Below are 15,053 nucleotides of genomic sequence, written 5' to 3'. Positions count from 1 at the left end.
CGCGCGCCTTTCTCTTACGCAATCTTATCGTTTCCTGTTTGTCGTAAGCATTTTTGTTGAAATTATCGAAAAACCTCGAAGATACGATGTCGAACGGATAAGAGCACGGGATTACAACGTTAAAAGCTTCTCTTTTTCGAACGGAAACTTTATTGATTCTTCCTCTCCCTCTCTCTCCCTCTCTCTCTCTCTCTCTCTCTCTTTCTCTCTCGTCATTGTATTTAATATTTTAGCGTAAATTAGAGAAGTCTTTCGCATCGTCGTTGTCATCCTAGTTGTACTTAGTTACTTACTTACGTTTCGCTGACGGAACAACGACCGTGAATTTGAAACGAAGCCCACCGTGTCACACTACACTCGCGTCACGCATCGTTTGGCTTGACCCTTTGTTTCCCCTTTGTTTTCTGCTTCCTCCTCCACCTTCGCCACTTTTCGCCTCGTCCCAACTACCCGTTAGATCTCGGATATCTTTTTTTCTCCTCCTTTCGTTCTTTTATTTTATTTCATTTTCGTTCATTTAGCCTCGTTAATTTACTTTTAATTCGTGATTATTTGTTGTCTCCGATTATCGATTTTTCATTTTGAAAGTAAAATTTTCCTTACTATAATATTTGTTAAAGAGTAATAAACGACTCGATCGATTACGGTATAAATATTGAACATAATAATTAGCTTCTCCTTTTTCGTCGTGCGATAACGTAACAACAATGTTTCGCAATCTGTCACTTATGTTGGTTTAATCTCATTTATTTGTTTCGATAAAACGTGAAAAATAAAAATAAAAAAGGAGGCAACGCGATAAAACTATTACAGAACAAACTAACGCGAGTTTACTTTCTAACGTATTATTGCGACGTTCCGAGAATAAATATGGAGACACACGCGATTTCACGAGAGTTTGAAAAAGAAAGGCGGGGGCGGGTAAAACGACTTCGTCCATTATGGTGTCACGTCGTCTGCTGCACGAGTATGCGTGTGCGCGTACGTGTGCATGGATAAGTAGATTGAAGCAAAGATAGAACCGTTGCGTGCTCGTGACGCAACGAGAACTCGCATGACGAAGGTCACGTCGATAGAGCAGGATTTAATAAAGAGTCAAGGATTGAAATTAGTTATTTATGCGCATCAACGAAGCCTTAGAGCGCGTCTTTCGACTTTCCCTCCCTGCCAACTTGAAAAACTTATATTTGCTATTAATAACAATATCCGAACTTTCATTATAATAGAAAGATAAATTATTACCAAAATTTGTGCGCGCGAATGCATTGGATTTGTAAGAGGCATCCTCGTAACGATTCTGCCGATTTTGCCGTCTTGGAGGAAGGATCGGTGGTAACTCGGTATCGTTTACCGATGTACAATTCTGAGTTTTTCAAGACTGTCTGGAACAAGATCGGACAAATGTGCGGGTACATCACCTGCGCGAAATCCTACCTCTCAGGTCAGTTGGTACCTTTCCGTTCGTTCATTCATTTATTTATTTATTTATTATTAAGTTTTGCGCAATAATATCTAATAAGACATAACAATTACCGATAGATTCGTTTATTCTTTTTTATGCGTATGATAATAATACCATTTACACGTGCTATTTCGTTCGGTGGTTAGAGTAGTAGTAGTCATGAACGCACGGGCCCAACCGAGGAATTCAACGCAGGGAGAGAGAGAGAGAGATACTATCTCGCATTTGAAGAAAGTAGGTTAGACTCGGTTCGCTCAGTACGACCTAGAACTCCATTCCTTCCGGGTACTTCCATCGGTATTCTTTGTAATCGATACTCGAGCGACGTTCGCGCCACTTCCTTTTATTTCCTTTCAAAACTAATTCAAATCGATTAATAATATTTCATATCTTTAAAAGTCATCTTTTTATTTGATAACAATGTTGTCGATTAATATTTATTGAAATATGAAACAATATAGATGTTCGTCTAAAGTTTCATAAAGCAATTCGATTAATTATTAATTCGTATAAAATGAACGAACGCGATAAAAATTTTGATGGGCTTTTCTACCGTTACATGGATTATTACATTTATATGTACACCTATTATCTAGAGTGAAAGAAAAAACGTATGTTGGGATCGAATGCTGTCGAGCTTAACGGTTTTACGTCACGGAAGTAGATTAATCGGGACGAGCGACCGGCGCCGCGCCGTTCATTATCATAAATTATTATATTTTTCTTTTTCTTTCTCTTTTTCTTCTTCTTTTGGATACCTTCTGTCAGATTAACTATGGTCTTATTGACGCAAATATGTTCATTCTTTAAGCGTCGACGCGATAGTTTGACCCGCTTTTATTTTCCGAAAACACCCTCTCCTTCCTTTTCTTTTCCTCTTCGTCTTTCCCGAATGAAAAATATCCGTTGTGGGAACTTTCGAATTGCTTCCTTGATGAAACATAAATCTACTTACTTATGTAAGTGGTAACATTTGTATATTGTCATGTTTACGTAACAAACTTCGTTATTAATATATATGGAAAAATTGTAATCGTGCCGTGTTTTAAAGCAAGTCTCATTCGTGTAACGCAATTTTTGCATAGAAAATAGCGGGTTGGGCGATGTAAGCTCTATTCTATTTTGGATTTGCATCAGTTTGATGGAATATTTGTGTAAACTCTGAACGATCGTGCACGGTAGGGAGAAATACTTTGAAGAGTCCAAGAAGAAAACCTGGAGGAACCCTCTTTCGTATCTGCATACTGGGTAATAAAAGCAGATCTCGCGTTACACGGATGTGAGACACGTTTCGAGTAAAAATTGAAACGAGAAGGAAAGAAAAGATAAGTAAAGCAAAATAAAGAAAAAAAGAAAAAGGTGAATACCTGTTTAGTGATTCATCGATGGGGAATAACGACCGCGAGAAGATATCGATGTCGCGCGCACGTATGGTGCCTGGACCAAACGGGGGAAAGCATACGACTTCGTGGAACAATTATGACCATCTTCATTCTCATGGGCTTCGTTCTATGGGACCTTGAAAACTAGTCTCTCGAGGCCGAACAAGTTCGATGACCGCTACCGATTAACTTTTTATTGCTGCTTTTTGTCAATTATTGTCCGTAATAAAAGTAATAATTTACAAATTAAAAGAAAACGGCTCGACTAACGAATATAATGAATATAATGTATAGTCAAGGAAAAGACTGCATTAGATTTTGAACTCATAGGAACTCGATTCCGATCGTTGCGCAAGAAATTAGAAGAGAAAAAAAAGCAAGGGTAGATTATCGTACAGAACGTTCTCTTCCTGTTTGGCAGAGTGCCAAACGCGCGGAGGAAACGATGGAAAACCTCGTCGAGTCGTGCTTTTCCGAGAGAGAGAGAGAGAGAGAGAGATTTGTTCCAAAGGGTCGTCCTAGGAGGAAATTGGGGTAGGAGGGCGAGGACGAGGACGAGGGCGAGGACGAGGAAGGATTCCGCGCGGTGGAAATTTAGGACGAGGTCGAGTAGTTATTCTTCTCGAGAACGTTAGAGTCACGTGACACCCAGGGAATTTTGCATTCGCCAGACTTGTTTGCACAAATACACGCGTATCGCGGATACAGGTACAACATCCGCTTCTCTTCCTTCCGATTTCTTCTTTCTTCCGTGATCGTCGATTTATCCAATTCAATTACTAATCGATATTGTTATATCATATCGCATAAATCGATATCTATGGGTATACGTATGCGTAGGTATATATATATGTCAAACCGGATTTTCACATGCATTTTCACTTTCGTCGTTTATCAGCCGCATCGAAGCGTTTTTTTTTCTTATTCTAGATCGCGAAACCAGATCGATGATCATTCGTCTGTAACGGGTCAGGGTCACCGAGGAAGGATTTGCCTTTTTTTCATCCTTATTGTCTACTATTTCTGTATATCGATGCTTTAGAAGAAAAAATCAACGGAGGGAAAAAGAAACGCTTCCGGTTTTAGTTTTTCTCTCCCCGACGGTCTCGAGGTCGAGATCATTTGGAAAACCTTTGGAACCTTGTTCCTTTTTTGCGTCTTCTTCTTGCTCTTCCTCTTGCTCTCTTTTCACTCATTTCGAGTGTTCTGTCTGGCAAAAGTGACTCTTTGTAACTCACATTCGTGACTATTTGGTGAGAAACTGCTCCAGCAACAGGCTCCTGAAAAATTGTTAACAAGCGGAAAAACTTAGCTGGTTTTTTGCAAAGCAATTCTCTCTCTCTCTCTCTCTCTCGCTTCGACTTCAATTAACGCGTACTTTAAAATGTGAGTACGTACATACTTACGCGCGTAATACGTAATCGATGTAAAATCAAATCTAAACCTTCATCCATTCATAAAGGATGTCTAAGGAAAGGGGTTGAGAAATCATCTCGAATTCGTACGAATTGAACGATATGTACTATTTACATAGGTTTTTGAAGTACTGGTTAGGTGGATGGAGTAAAGGAGGAGAGAAAGAAGAAGAGATAGGGGAGGTTGATCATCTCGAGATATACGGAATGATGCAGCGTCGGAAATCTGGAACAAAGGGACGGGACCGCCGAGCAACGAGAACTCTCTCTCTCTCTCTCTCTCTCTCCCTCCCTCCCTCCCTCCCTCTCCTTCGCCAGTCTATCTCGAAGTCCCTTTCAGTCTCTCGAATCTAGGCTGTTACCGTGGCAACAACACAGGTACGAGCCAACAGCAGAAACTACGAAGGCCAGACGAGATAGAGAGCGAAAGAGAGAGGGAGAGAGAGGGAGAGAGGGAGGGTGGGGGAGGAGGAGGTTGTAGAAGAAAAATATCTCTGTCCCTTTTCCCCAAACTTGCATTCTATCCTCTTTCTTTCTTCCCTCACTCTTTAACTCTATACGCGGATCAGATGTTCTAAAAAATCAATAAGACTCTCCCTTTGCCCTTAGGACATCTTTCTCTCACTCTCTCTCTCTCGCACACTCTTTTCTTTTTGCTTCTCCGTTATTGTCACGTTTCGTCGTTCGTGAAAAAATGAAAAAAAAAAAGAGTATAAGAGGAGACGGAGAGGATGAAGGGGAATCGATACACGCGTGGGTATATAACACTGTTCCGAAAATCAATCTAGCGAGCAAGAGAGCCGACTCAGCTGATCGTCTTCTCCTCTTTCCGGCCCTTCAAATCGCTTCCAGAGCAGACAATCTTTTTCTTTTTTCCTCCTATTAATAATTATTTATATTTAATTATGTTTAAAAGATATATAGAAAGTGGAAAAATTGGAAAAAATAAATTGTCGACTTATCGTCGAGTTAGTATCGTAATTATCGGCACAAATATGAAATGATCGACGTTAAAAAAATTTGCGAGAAGAAAATCTATCGATCCAAAATAAGTACGATATTCGATATCGATCAACGACTCGCTTGTTTCGATATATTAAAGATAAGGAGATTTTTTTGGTAAAATCGAAATATTAATCGATCGTATCGTAATATCGTAGGAAAACATCTACGAGGCGTTTCAATATTATTTGCAATCGCGATTAACGTAAGAGTTAAGAGAGTTCTTAACGAAGAATTTCTATTTTTTATATACGCGAATATATGTACACGCGTATAGATATTTTGTTCGTAGCTGAAGCGCCGCACCCATTTTCTAATACTCGATTTTGTTTCTTCTGTTACAGGTTAGTAACGCCGTAAGTTCTTTCTAAGCAGCAGTTCTTTCTAATGCAGAAATGCAGGTAAAAGTAATATCTTCTACAGCAGTGGTTTTTAAACTTTGTCGGCGTTAATTCGTAAAAATATTACAACTTGGTTTTGCACATTTTTGGAAAACGTATAAAAGGGATTTTGCGGTGAATCGTTATTAAAAAAACGACGCGTCGTCGTCGTAGATCATTGACCCGCGGTGGTATCCAAAAGAAAGAAAAAAAGCCGAAGGAAAATCGGTAATTCCACAAAAGACCGAAAGTGTTGAAACAACGGCGATCGTCCAGCCTTGCGTGTCAAAGGGATCATCGAGGCATATTACTTTGCTCATCGATAATCCTTTTCCGTCCGATCGACTCCGAAAGCAATATCGAAAACGTGCTGAACAATGGAAAAGAATCGCTAGAGAAAGATTCTCCTGAAAATCTTTCGGTCCTATTAATCGGTCGTTTGTTCGATTCCTTCTAATTATTAGAAAATTCGTATATTTTATCCAAAAATAATATAACGCGAGTAGCACAACTTACACGAGAGTCATTTCATTCTTGAATATGTTAATTAACGATAACATTTAATATAAGATAAAAGCTAAGAAATGCAAAAGATACGAGGCGGCAATCGAAAGCTACGGAATCTTCATTTTTGTCCGTTTTTTTAATACTTTTCCCAATTTTTCGAAACGTCGCGTAATTATCTTGAATTCGTTTGTTTCCTAACGAAAAGAATATGCATAATAAAAGGACGTTTGAAAATGGTCACATTCGTGCCATCTACATTACGAGTTGAGAAATTCTCGAGAAAGAGAGAGAGAGAGAGAAGTATACGATATGAGTCATGAGAAAAATAGCATGCGTGGATTCTAATAAGTATATCCACGGCATTTACGTATACGTAAGCGTATACCGAAATGTCGGAGAACGCGTGAATGTAGGTTAGAGTGCGGTAGGGTAGCACGAGAATGAGCCAAAGAGCGAACGCGAGCAGCTGACGCGGCAGAATCAATATTCCCACGTGTACTGCTATACGGTACATATACGTGTACGTGTGCGTATGTATAGATTCGAAGAAATAGGTGGTGGTGGAGCTGGTAGTAGTAGCGGAGTACCACGGTGCTACCTGTACGCGCGGCTATCACGCGATACGTGTCCTCTTCTTTACCGATAAACGCATCCAAATCAACGTTGAGACTTATATTGAAAATTTCATTGCGACGATTTTGTATTTTATAGACAAAAAAAAGGTGGAAAGAAATTTATCGACAGTGTGGGGGGAGGGGGGAGGTAGTCCATTTGCGCGGATTAAATAGTTCAAGAAAAATACGATGGAAGTGTATAAACAAACAAATGCAATGAAGAAGAAGTGTCACCTAGGTGGTTGCGGCGAGCGTGGATCGCGCGTCCCTATTGGCTGACTTAGGTAAGAGGCGAGAGAAACTCGCTTTCTGATTTGTCGGTCGTTGGCGCCTAAGGCGACTAGGTCATCGGGAATCCACCGAGCTTGCTTCCTTTCAGATGATCGCGGACCGCCAACCAACCATCGTCGTCGCTCGCATCTACTCGAACGCGTACCAACTAATATTATAAACAAATACAATTATTGGCTCTTCATTGAAACGGAACAAAGTGATATTGCGATTGAAAGGTGAGAAAAAGGAAAATTCCGAATGAAAGATGGAACCGCCCAGAAGAAGGATCTCTTATTCGCGCTAAAATAACCAAGGCCGCGAATAGGATCAAAAGATAAAGAGGTGGGCGCGCGGGGGCGGGGGCGGGGGCAGCTGCAATCAGGTGACGAGTCGCCGCACTTTCGGATCGGCCCCCTCCACTCCCACCCTCGGCACCACCCGACCGACATACGGAAGCACGAGAGAGAGAGAGAGAGAGAGAGAGAGAAAAGGAGACGAGAAAACGGGAGTCGTCGCTTGGAACTCGCGCGGCACGTTTCGCATTTCTCTCTTTCTTTCTTCCCTTTTCTCTCTTTCTCTCTCTCTCTCTCTTTCCTTCGCAATTTCTCTTTTTACCCATCTTTATTTCTTTCCTTTCCGTGGCTCGGTTCGTTCGTTCGTTCGTTCGTCGAATATCGCCGTCTCTCTCTCTCTCTCTCATTCCATTATCATCCGCTATTTCCTCTCTCTTTCTTGTTTCCAAGCGCACGCGAGAGAAAGAACGAGATACGCCTACCGCATTTCTTTCCTTTCTCTTCCTTCTCCTTCCCCTTCCCTCGACACCTCTCTTCTCTCCTCAGCACTCTACTCCTTTCCTTGATCCTCCCTTTCCCTTATCCCCACTTTTTCCGATTCGTCTCGGTTATCTCATTCGCGTCGCAGACGGAAAGTGGACGTCGTTTGTTTCTCTTCTCTCGCCAACCATCAACGAGACCTCGAATCCTTTGAGAAGAAATTCGTTGAAAGAAGATATACTCCTCCAGGAATGGAGAAGGGGAGAAGAGAAAATAGAGAAAAAAAATGGACACGTGTGCAACGAGGTTCTCCGTTTAAAGTGCATCGAGTCCTTCTTTTCCGTTTGTTTTTTTTTATTTTGCTGGGCAAAGTGGCCGAGTGAACGCGTACTCGTCGTCGTCGTCGTCGTCGTCGTCTTCGTCGTCGGCGGCGGCGTTCTGTCAGAGACAACCCGCTAAAATTGGATACTTTGGTGCCAGAGGAGGTAGGACGTAGTAGTGTTGCTGGTGGTGGTAGTGGTGGAGGTGGTGGTGGTGGTGGTGGTGGTGCTGCTGCTGCTGCTGTCGCTAGTAGTAGTGGTGGAAGAGGTGGAAAGAGTGCTGTGCACGGTGTACTCGCAGCTGACCGAGACGACGAGTTGGACGATGCACCGCGACGAAAAGGCATCCTGCCCACGATAACGAAGGTACGACGAACTTTACGTACCCTCAATAATATCCCCATTATTGGAATTAATGGAATCGATCGTTGATCCTTCGATTGCAAATTCTGTCCGGCATAGTTTCTACTCGTGCGTTTTAACTAACGTTTCTCCTTGATCTTTATTTAGTTTGTCGTTATCTCCTTCGGTAAGGTTTCCTCTTTCGCTCTTCGATGTATTCTTTTTGTCTTTTATGCAATAGCATTGCGTTAAAAAGACCAAATACGTGACTTTGTAATTAGCGTGTATATTTAACGATATAACTAATGATGGAAATTCACAAAGGATGTTGTTCCCGTAGAGGGAGGACGAGCTTTCGTTTGAACTTAAAGTTCCTAAAGAAGACTCGACCTGCGATTTTCTAATGAACTTTCTCACGAAAGCTCGCATTTATCAAAGAGAAAAAAATAAAAATTTTTATTTTGTTGATTGTTTTTTTTTTTTTCTATAAAAAGTATGTAAAAGTATCGAAATATATCGAGTAAGATTGAATCGAGTATAGTTTGTTAGTAAAACTAATCGTGTACCTTCGTGTACCTTCGAGTGGCAAGCCGTTCGTGGTTTTGTTCGACCAGGATCGTTAGAGAAACGCTTTGAGTCTCGCTTTCTGCTGTTATACCGTTCAGCTCTCCAAACCATATCATTCTTTCTATTTTAATTACTGCACTATTGATCGAATTAACTCCGAACCACAAATTTGTTTAATGCATAGATGCTCGCTTTATTATATTGCGTAGTACCAATTAATCGGGTAAGTGATTGCGAATTTATTTATACTAAATTATACAACGCGAAAAAACGATTATTTCAATTTTATTTAATAGTAGCGTGTCTGCTATTTATCAAACGTAAATTCATTTTCTTCAACGGCAAATACAAAATACAAAAGAATATTCAAATTAGATTAGACAAATTGTATTAGACAAAAATGAAGCAGTTTTAAAGACATCTACATTTCCCTATCTACGTATCCCTTAGGTTACTTTTGAATTTCAAATAATCGTTCTTTTCGTTTTATCGACGTTCCCTCTAGGTGCACATGACAATTCTATTCTCGATTCGGTGCCCGGTCAGAGATTCTTTTTATAGTCTATCGAACTTATGTCCGTCGATAATACGAGTCTCGAATAGTTTCCGATTGGACTAAAGTCGAGTGAAATGTGAGAAAACGAAAAATAATATTGTCTTTAAGAAATTCTCTGAATAATTTTTCTATGATAATTGTGTCGTCGGTAATTATGACAGTGAACCGAGGGAAAATAATTGGGAAAATCAATTTGAAAATTCTTCCAGCCGGCGATATTAGAAATAGTATTTGAAATTGAACGTGTGGCGTGTTATATCCGAGGAACGTAGTTATAGGAACCCGAAATAACATGCCTTGCGCGCACGCACACGGAGCGTTCGAGAATATATCGCGAATCGGACAATATCGTTGTTGGCAAGCCAACACTGGCAGGTGTCACTTAATATATTACAGTACTTTCCATTTTCGAGTAGAAATAGCTCGAAATTTTTCACTAATTTTTCTCCATGGCATTAATCCTCGAATTCGTAAAAAAAAACGTAATCCGAAGCTTGTTATTCTATTCGATAGAAATAAAAATCAACGCGTCTATCGTTTTTGATCGGTTTTTCAAAGTTGTTTTCTTCTTTTTTATTTCTTCTCGTAAAGTCTCGTTGAAATGTATCGTTGAAATGTATCGATGTTTTCAGTGAACTTAATTTCTTCCGCGCGCGCGTAATCTTGTTTGGCAGGGCCTCTGCGCGAGCAGAAACCTCATAGTTCCCGCGTGTTTCGTCAAATTACCTCGTCCGACGATATAAAAGAAGGCGCGTATTGTAAGTAAATGTGCATCCGCGCAGGGGAATGATAATTGCCGAAATTAGAGAAAATTACTACTAGAACTAGAGATTTTCCATACGATATTTCAGTTTTGAGTATCTATTACTCGATATTCTTCTTTTCGTTGAAAGTTTTTGAATACGTAACTCGTCGCGCACCGATGCGTATTCGCATTTCCATAATTTCCACATTTTCCTTCTAATACGCGGCAGTAGATTTAAATAAGGACACACACACACATGTGCAGGGTGTCCCAAAACAAAATCATAGCATCGAAGAACGACGATATTTGATTTTTCATATGTACGTATATACAATCGTTAAAAATTAGACGAGAGAAAAGGCGTTCTAGATCCGTAGAGGAGCTTAAATCCGTTAGTAGGTGAAAGAGCACGACGAGTAATTCGATGTGACTCACACTCGGAGTATCCATGGCACGGAAACTCCATGACAGCCATTGTGATCGCGCCTTTCTTTCCTCGTCAGGGTTCACGAACATCTCGCGCGGAGCAGTTTTTTTTTTCTTTTTACTATTACCTTTGCTACTTTTGTTTTTCTCGCGTCGTCGAACGACGAAGAAGAGCTCGGCGGTCCGTTGGGAAAATCTTCGATACGATACTAACACCGTTTAAAGGTATATATACCTGAGAAGGGGTCATTGATCCTTCCTCGGATATTATAGACCTCGCTCGATCGTGTGCCTAGTTACTTTTCCTTCTCGCGTCTCCTAATTAAGTTTGCAAGTAAGTAAATAAGTAAACGAACGAGTAACTTTGTTCTTCCTAACGATCGGTAAAACAATGACTTTTCTTTTTTCATCTTTGCTACCCTCAACTTTTATCCCAACAGAAGAGTATTTTTCTATTTTCATCGTAACGAACAGGATAATTATTATTTTCTTATTAACCGCATTCGAGTGGTCCTACAAATAATAAGATCCGGGTGCGGTGGTAGGGAGAGAAAACAGATCTTTGACCCAAATAAGGGGTTACTTTCGAAAAACTCTTTTTGCTCTTCCCCCTTCGAATTTTGCAATTATTATTTGTTCTAACTCGACCTAGCGCGGGCCAATTTTCTTCGAAGTCAGCTCGTAAATGTTCTCGCGGTCACGAACGGCGGAGAGCCGACTATCGCGTCGCTTAACTCACCAAGATTTATCCGGCGCTATACGATAAAGAAAATTTATTGCATACCGTTGCGACGCCATGTTGCTATTTTTAACCCTTCTTTACTTTCCGCATATTTTTTTTCCCCACCAATAAATTGCTAAAACTTGCTGATAATATTTCAGTTAATAAATAAGGGGGAAAAAGTAGCAATGTGGCTAGCGAGATCGTTAGCCAGGGTGAAGGGTCAAATAAATGCTGTATTCTTGCATAATGCTTAAAAGATAACGCAGCATAGACGTGGCCGACCTAATTCGTTTTAGTCCAGCTTGCCACTTCGTACGGTTTCTCGATGAGCGAGTTTGTACGACGAACCTGACCGTGAAAATAATTCTTTCGGAGAAAGCACATTTTTTTCGAACTTATTTTTGACGAGTCATTCGATCGACGAGAACAAAAATCAAAATAATACATTGAACGATCTTTTTAACGTTCCTGCGCAGTCGTGACTTCGAAGAACTCAAAGTACAATATATTAAAATATTCGAATAATTGTTAGTTGATCGAAGAAAATGCGTATCGTAGTTGAAAAACACCGAGTATACGTTTGGTGCACCCGTCCTCTTCAAAATCCACCGTTAGACTCTGGTTCATTGTCCTCCGTGAAAGTATTTTTATTAAATGTCGTTGATATGACTTTCTCCTTATACGGATGGTACACATGTGTGACAAAAATAATATTCGTAATAAATAAAATTTCCTTATTTGGAAAGTCGCATAAACGACATCGAATAAAAGAAATAGCAGCGAAGACGACGTGTCGTCGGTCTAACGGTGGATTTCGAAGGGAACGGTGCGTCGAACGGTAAATCCGTGCTTTTAGATTACGATATTCGTTTTCCTTCGACGAACCCTTTGTGCACTGGAGGCCTTCTTTTTAGCTCCGCCGCCATATCTACTATTATATTTCGAGCAACAGGGGAAAGTGCTATTAGTGTTTTTTTATACGTAGATATTCTATTTATTTCATTGTGTAACTTTCTCTCCTAGGATTGAACGAGTGGACGAATAAAATCGATATCTCAGTTTTGGAAAAAACGCGTTGCGATTAATTGTATTTTTTCCGCAGTTAAAAAGTTACCGCAGGTCGTAGAGAAGAGAAAAATAGTCGTTGTTTTTCTCGCGACGAATCGAAAGTTTGTTTAACGAGAGGGCTACGCCTTAATGGAAAGCGCTCTCTCGATCATCACCGTGATTAGATCCTCGGAGGAAAGTGCACGCGATTAGATGGCTGCTTCGAACGTACCTGCCGTGACAAAAATGGAAATCGAGGTGCACGCCATGAAAAACTTACTACAACGATTTCTCTTACTTCCTAAGAGCTTTACGTTAATCAATCAAGATGAAATCATTCGATATCCAAAAATAATCGCTCCGGCACGCATTTCTCCTTTCTTTTCGTTTGATATAAACGTAAAACGAAGTCCCAACTATCGCGAATGCCATAATAATATTTAGACTAATCATTTTTTTATTACCATGCGATACGTGCTTCGAACCGCATACGGTTTGTTTGCACCCTGTAAAAAGAAAGTTAAAGACATAGATGCAACTCGTATATCGTTGAACTCATCGATCGACTCCGTTTCATTCTTCTCGCTCTTTCGCAAAAAGATAGTCATTTCCGTTCGCCATCTATATGTTTCTCTCTCTCTCTCTCTCTACTCGTAGCTATGATGCAATCGATGTTTTCACTTTCACACGATTTCTAGATGCGAAGTTCATAGAAACGGATAGGATATGCGCGTACATACAATGACTCCAGTCCCTTTCATTATTTGCCTTTCCCCTTCTCTTTCTCTCTCTCTCTCTCTCTCTTCTTGAACTTATTCTTTCCAGATTTCATACGAATTACAATAAGGACGATCATTTGGACGCGTTGAACTCTCCCGTTCATTCGAGTCATCGATTTGCCGTGCTTTATATCTCTCGCTATGCGCACCCACCCGGGCATACTCCATAAGGTATAAGCGTTCCCGCGTGTTTCGCATTTTGAAAATTGATAAATGTACACGAACTGTCGCTTAAACGATTTTCAATTATAATATAAATTAAAAACAATGAATTCGTATAAAAGAATTATATCGTTATTACGATAAGCATTGTATAGCAGGAACGTTGAACGGGCGAATCTCGAAAAGGTGTTTTTTGGAAAGATTCGGGAGAGAGAGAGAGAGATGGTACGACGGTCTATTTTGGTGTGCGATGGTCGGTTGGTATGTCGTCGGGCTAGATCCAATTACAGGCTCGTTTATGCGACCGAGAGAATACCTATCGCGATCGCACCTTGCGATTATGCAGCTTCGTTGAAAATTTGGAGACCCCTCTCGCTCCCTTCCTCCTCGAAGACAACATTCGTTTGGACGAATAAATAAACAGTTTGCATTTTTTATTTAATAAGTCAATTTACTTTTCGATCGTAATGGTATTTGCGCAAATTCAATTGGAAATTCTATAAACGGTTTAGCATTTGAAGAACAAATTAAATAGCGTATATCGTCCTTCCACTTTTATCCGATAAAGGCCAAGAAAAGAAGAGAGAAAAAATATTGTCGGAGCGGAAAATGACGAAGGCGGGGGGCGGGGGGCGGGGGGCCCTTAAAATAGCTTTTAACTCGGAAACTTATGTAAACGAGGCGCGCCAGTGTATCTTGGAAAAGCCATCCACGGCTCGTTAGATGAGTAACATTTAGTAATGGTCTTTACTCGCGAGTGGGTGTGTACTAGCTGAAATCTTAGCAGATCGATCCGCTAGGTTACTCCTCGCGTACTTTATATATCTCTCCTTTCCATCTAACAACCACCTTCTCCTATACGAATACAGGTTCTCCCAAAAGTTCTTACCTCTTACTTCTTTGAATCTTTGGAAATGGAAAAGCAAACGTTTGGTCCATTGATTTGATTCTAATGCCACGGCTATAAGCGCGCCAATTAAATCTGTCGAGTGGTACCGACCAGTGGACCGTTAACTCGATAATTCAACATTGTCTTTCTCTATGCGACTTTTAGGACAGCCGGTCCGCGCGCATAAGCACGCTCGTATGCGCATTATTTGCATATACGCGCACGTGGGCGTATTCGCGCTTCGAGTGAAAGCGAACGTTCGAAACGTATTTTTCTTTTCTCGGAGTATTATTTCGGCTTGCGAGTGTTTTTCTTTCGAAAGAACGATACAAAAACGGCAAGCATTATTCCGCTCCCGCGTTGAGAAAAGGAGACGACGACGACGACGACGACGTGGAAACAGCTTTCCAACTTTTTTGCGATACGTTACGTACCTTTTTTGGGGTCTTACAATTGTTCCTTAATTCTTCCTTTCTATTATTTTGTTCTTAACATGTAACGTATTCGCGTTCGAGAACAGTAGAAAAGATTGGAAGTACGCCGCGTAGAAAAAAATGAGGATGCTTGTAGGAAAATCGAATGGAGCCATTAAAAAGTCGAGACTCTTTGATTTCTCTGCGGGTGATTTGACAAGCCGGGGAAATCGGTTCCCGAGCCGAAACGGCTATGTTTTTTATCGGGCATGGCT

At 40.6% G+C, this 15,053-nt stretch overlaps 1 protein-coding gene across 8 annotated transcripts in view; it reads left to right on the top strand.

Moving 5' to 3' along the window:
• The window catches only part of LOC122521325 (serine/threonine-protein kinase tricornered), a 52,882-nt gene that overhangs the window by 28,284 nt on the left and 9,545 nt on the right, over nt 1–15,053 (top strand). For 3 of the 8 annotated variants that reach the window (XM_043641955.1, XM_043641954.1, XM_043641953.1), the window contains exon 2: nt 1,227–1,441. The exons of 2 other annotated variants lie outside the window; for them this stretch is intronic. In XM_043641955.1, coding sequence (XP_043497890.1) covers nt 1,261–1,441 — 181 coding nt within the window. In that variant the 5' untranslated portion in view covers nt 1,227–1,260. Of the gene's footprint in view, nt 1–1,226; nt 1,442–5,668; nt 7,047–7,081; nt 7,272–7,821; nt 8,495–15,053 lie in introns of those variants that run through there. 3 more of the 8 variants (XM_043641958.1, XM_043641959.1, XM_043641957.1) reach the window with 3 other exon arrangements.

This window comes from Polistes fuscatus, unplaced genomic scaffold, assembly GCF_010416935.1.
Source record: "Polistes fuscatus isolate 324 unplaced genomic scaffold, CU_Pfus_HIC Scaffold4, whole genome shotgun sequence".
NCBI lineage: Eukaryota > Metazoa > Arthropoda > Insecta > Hymenoptera > Vespidae > Polistes > Polistes fuscatus.
This window is presented reverse-complemented; position numbering and strand designations above follow the sequence as displayed.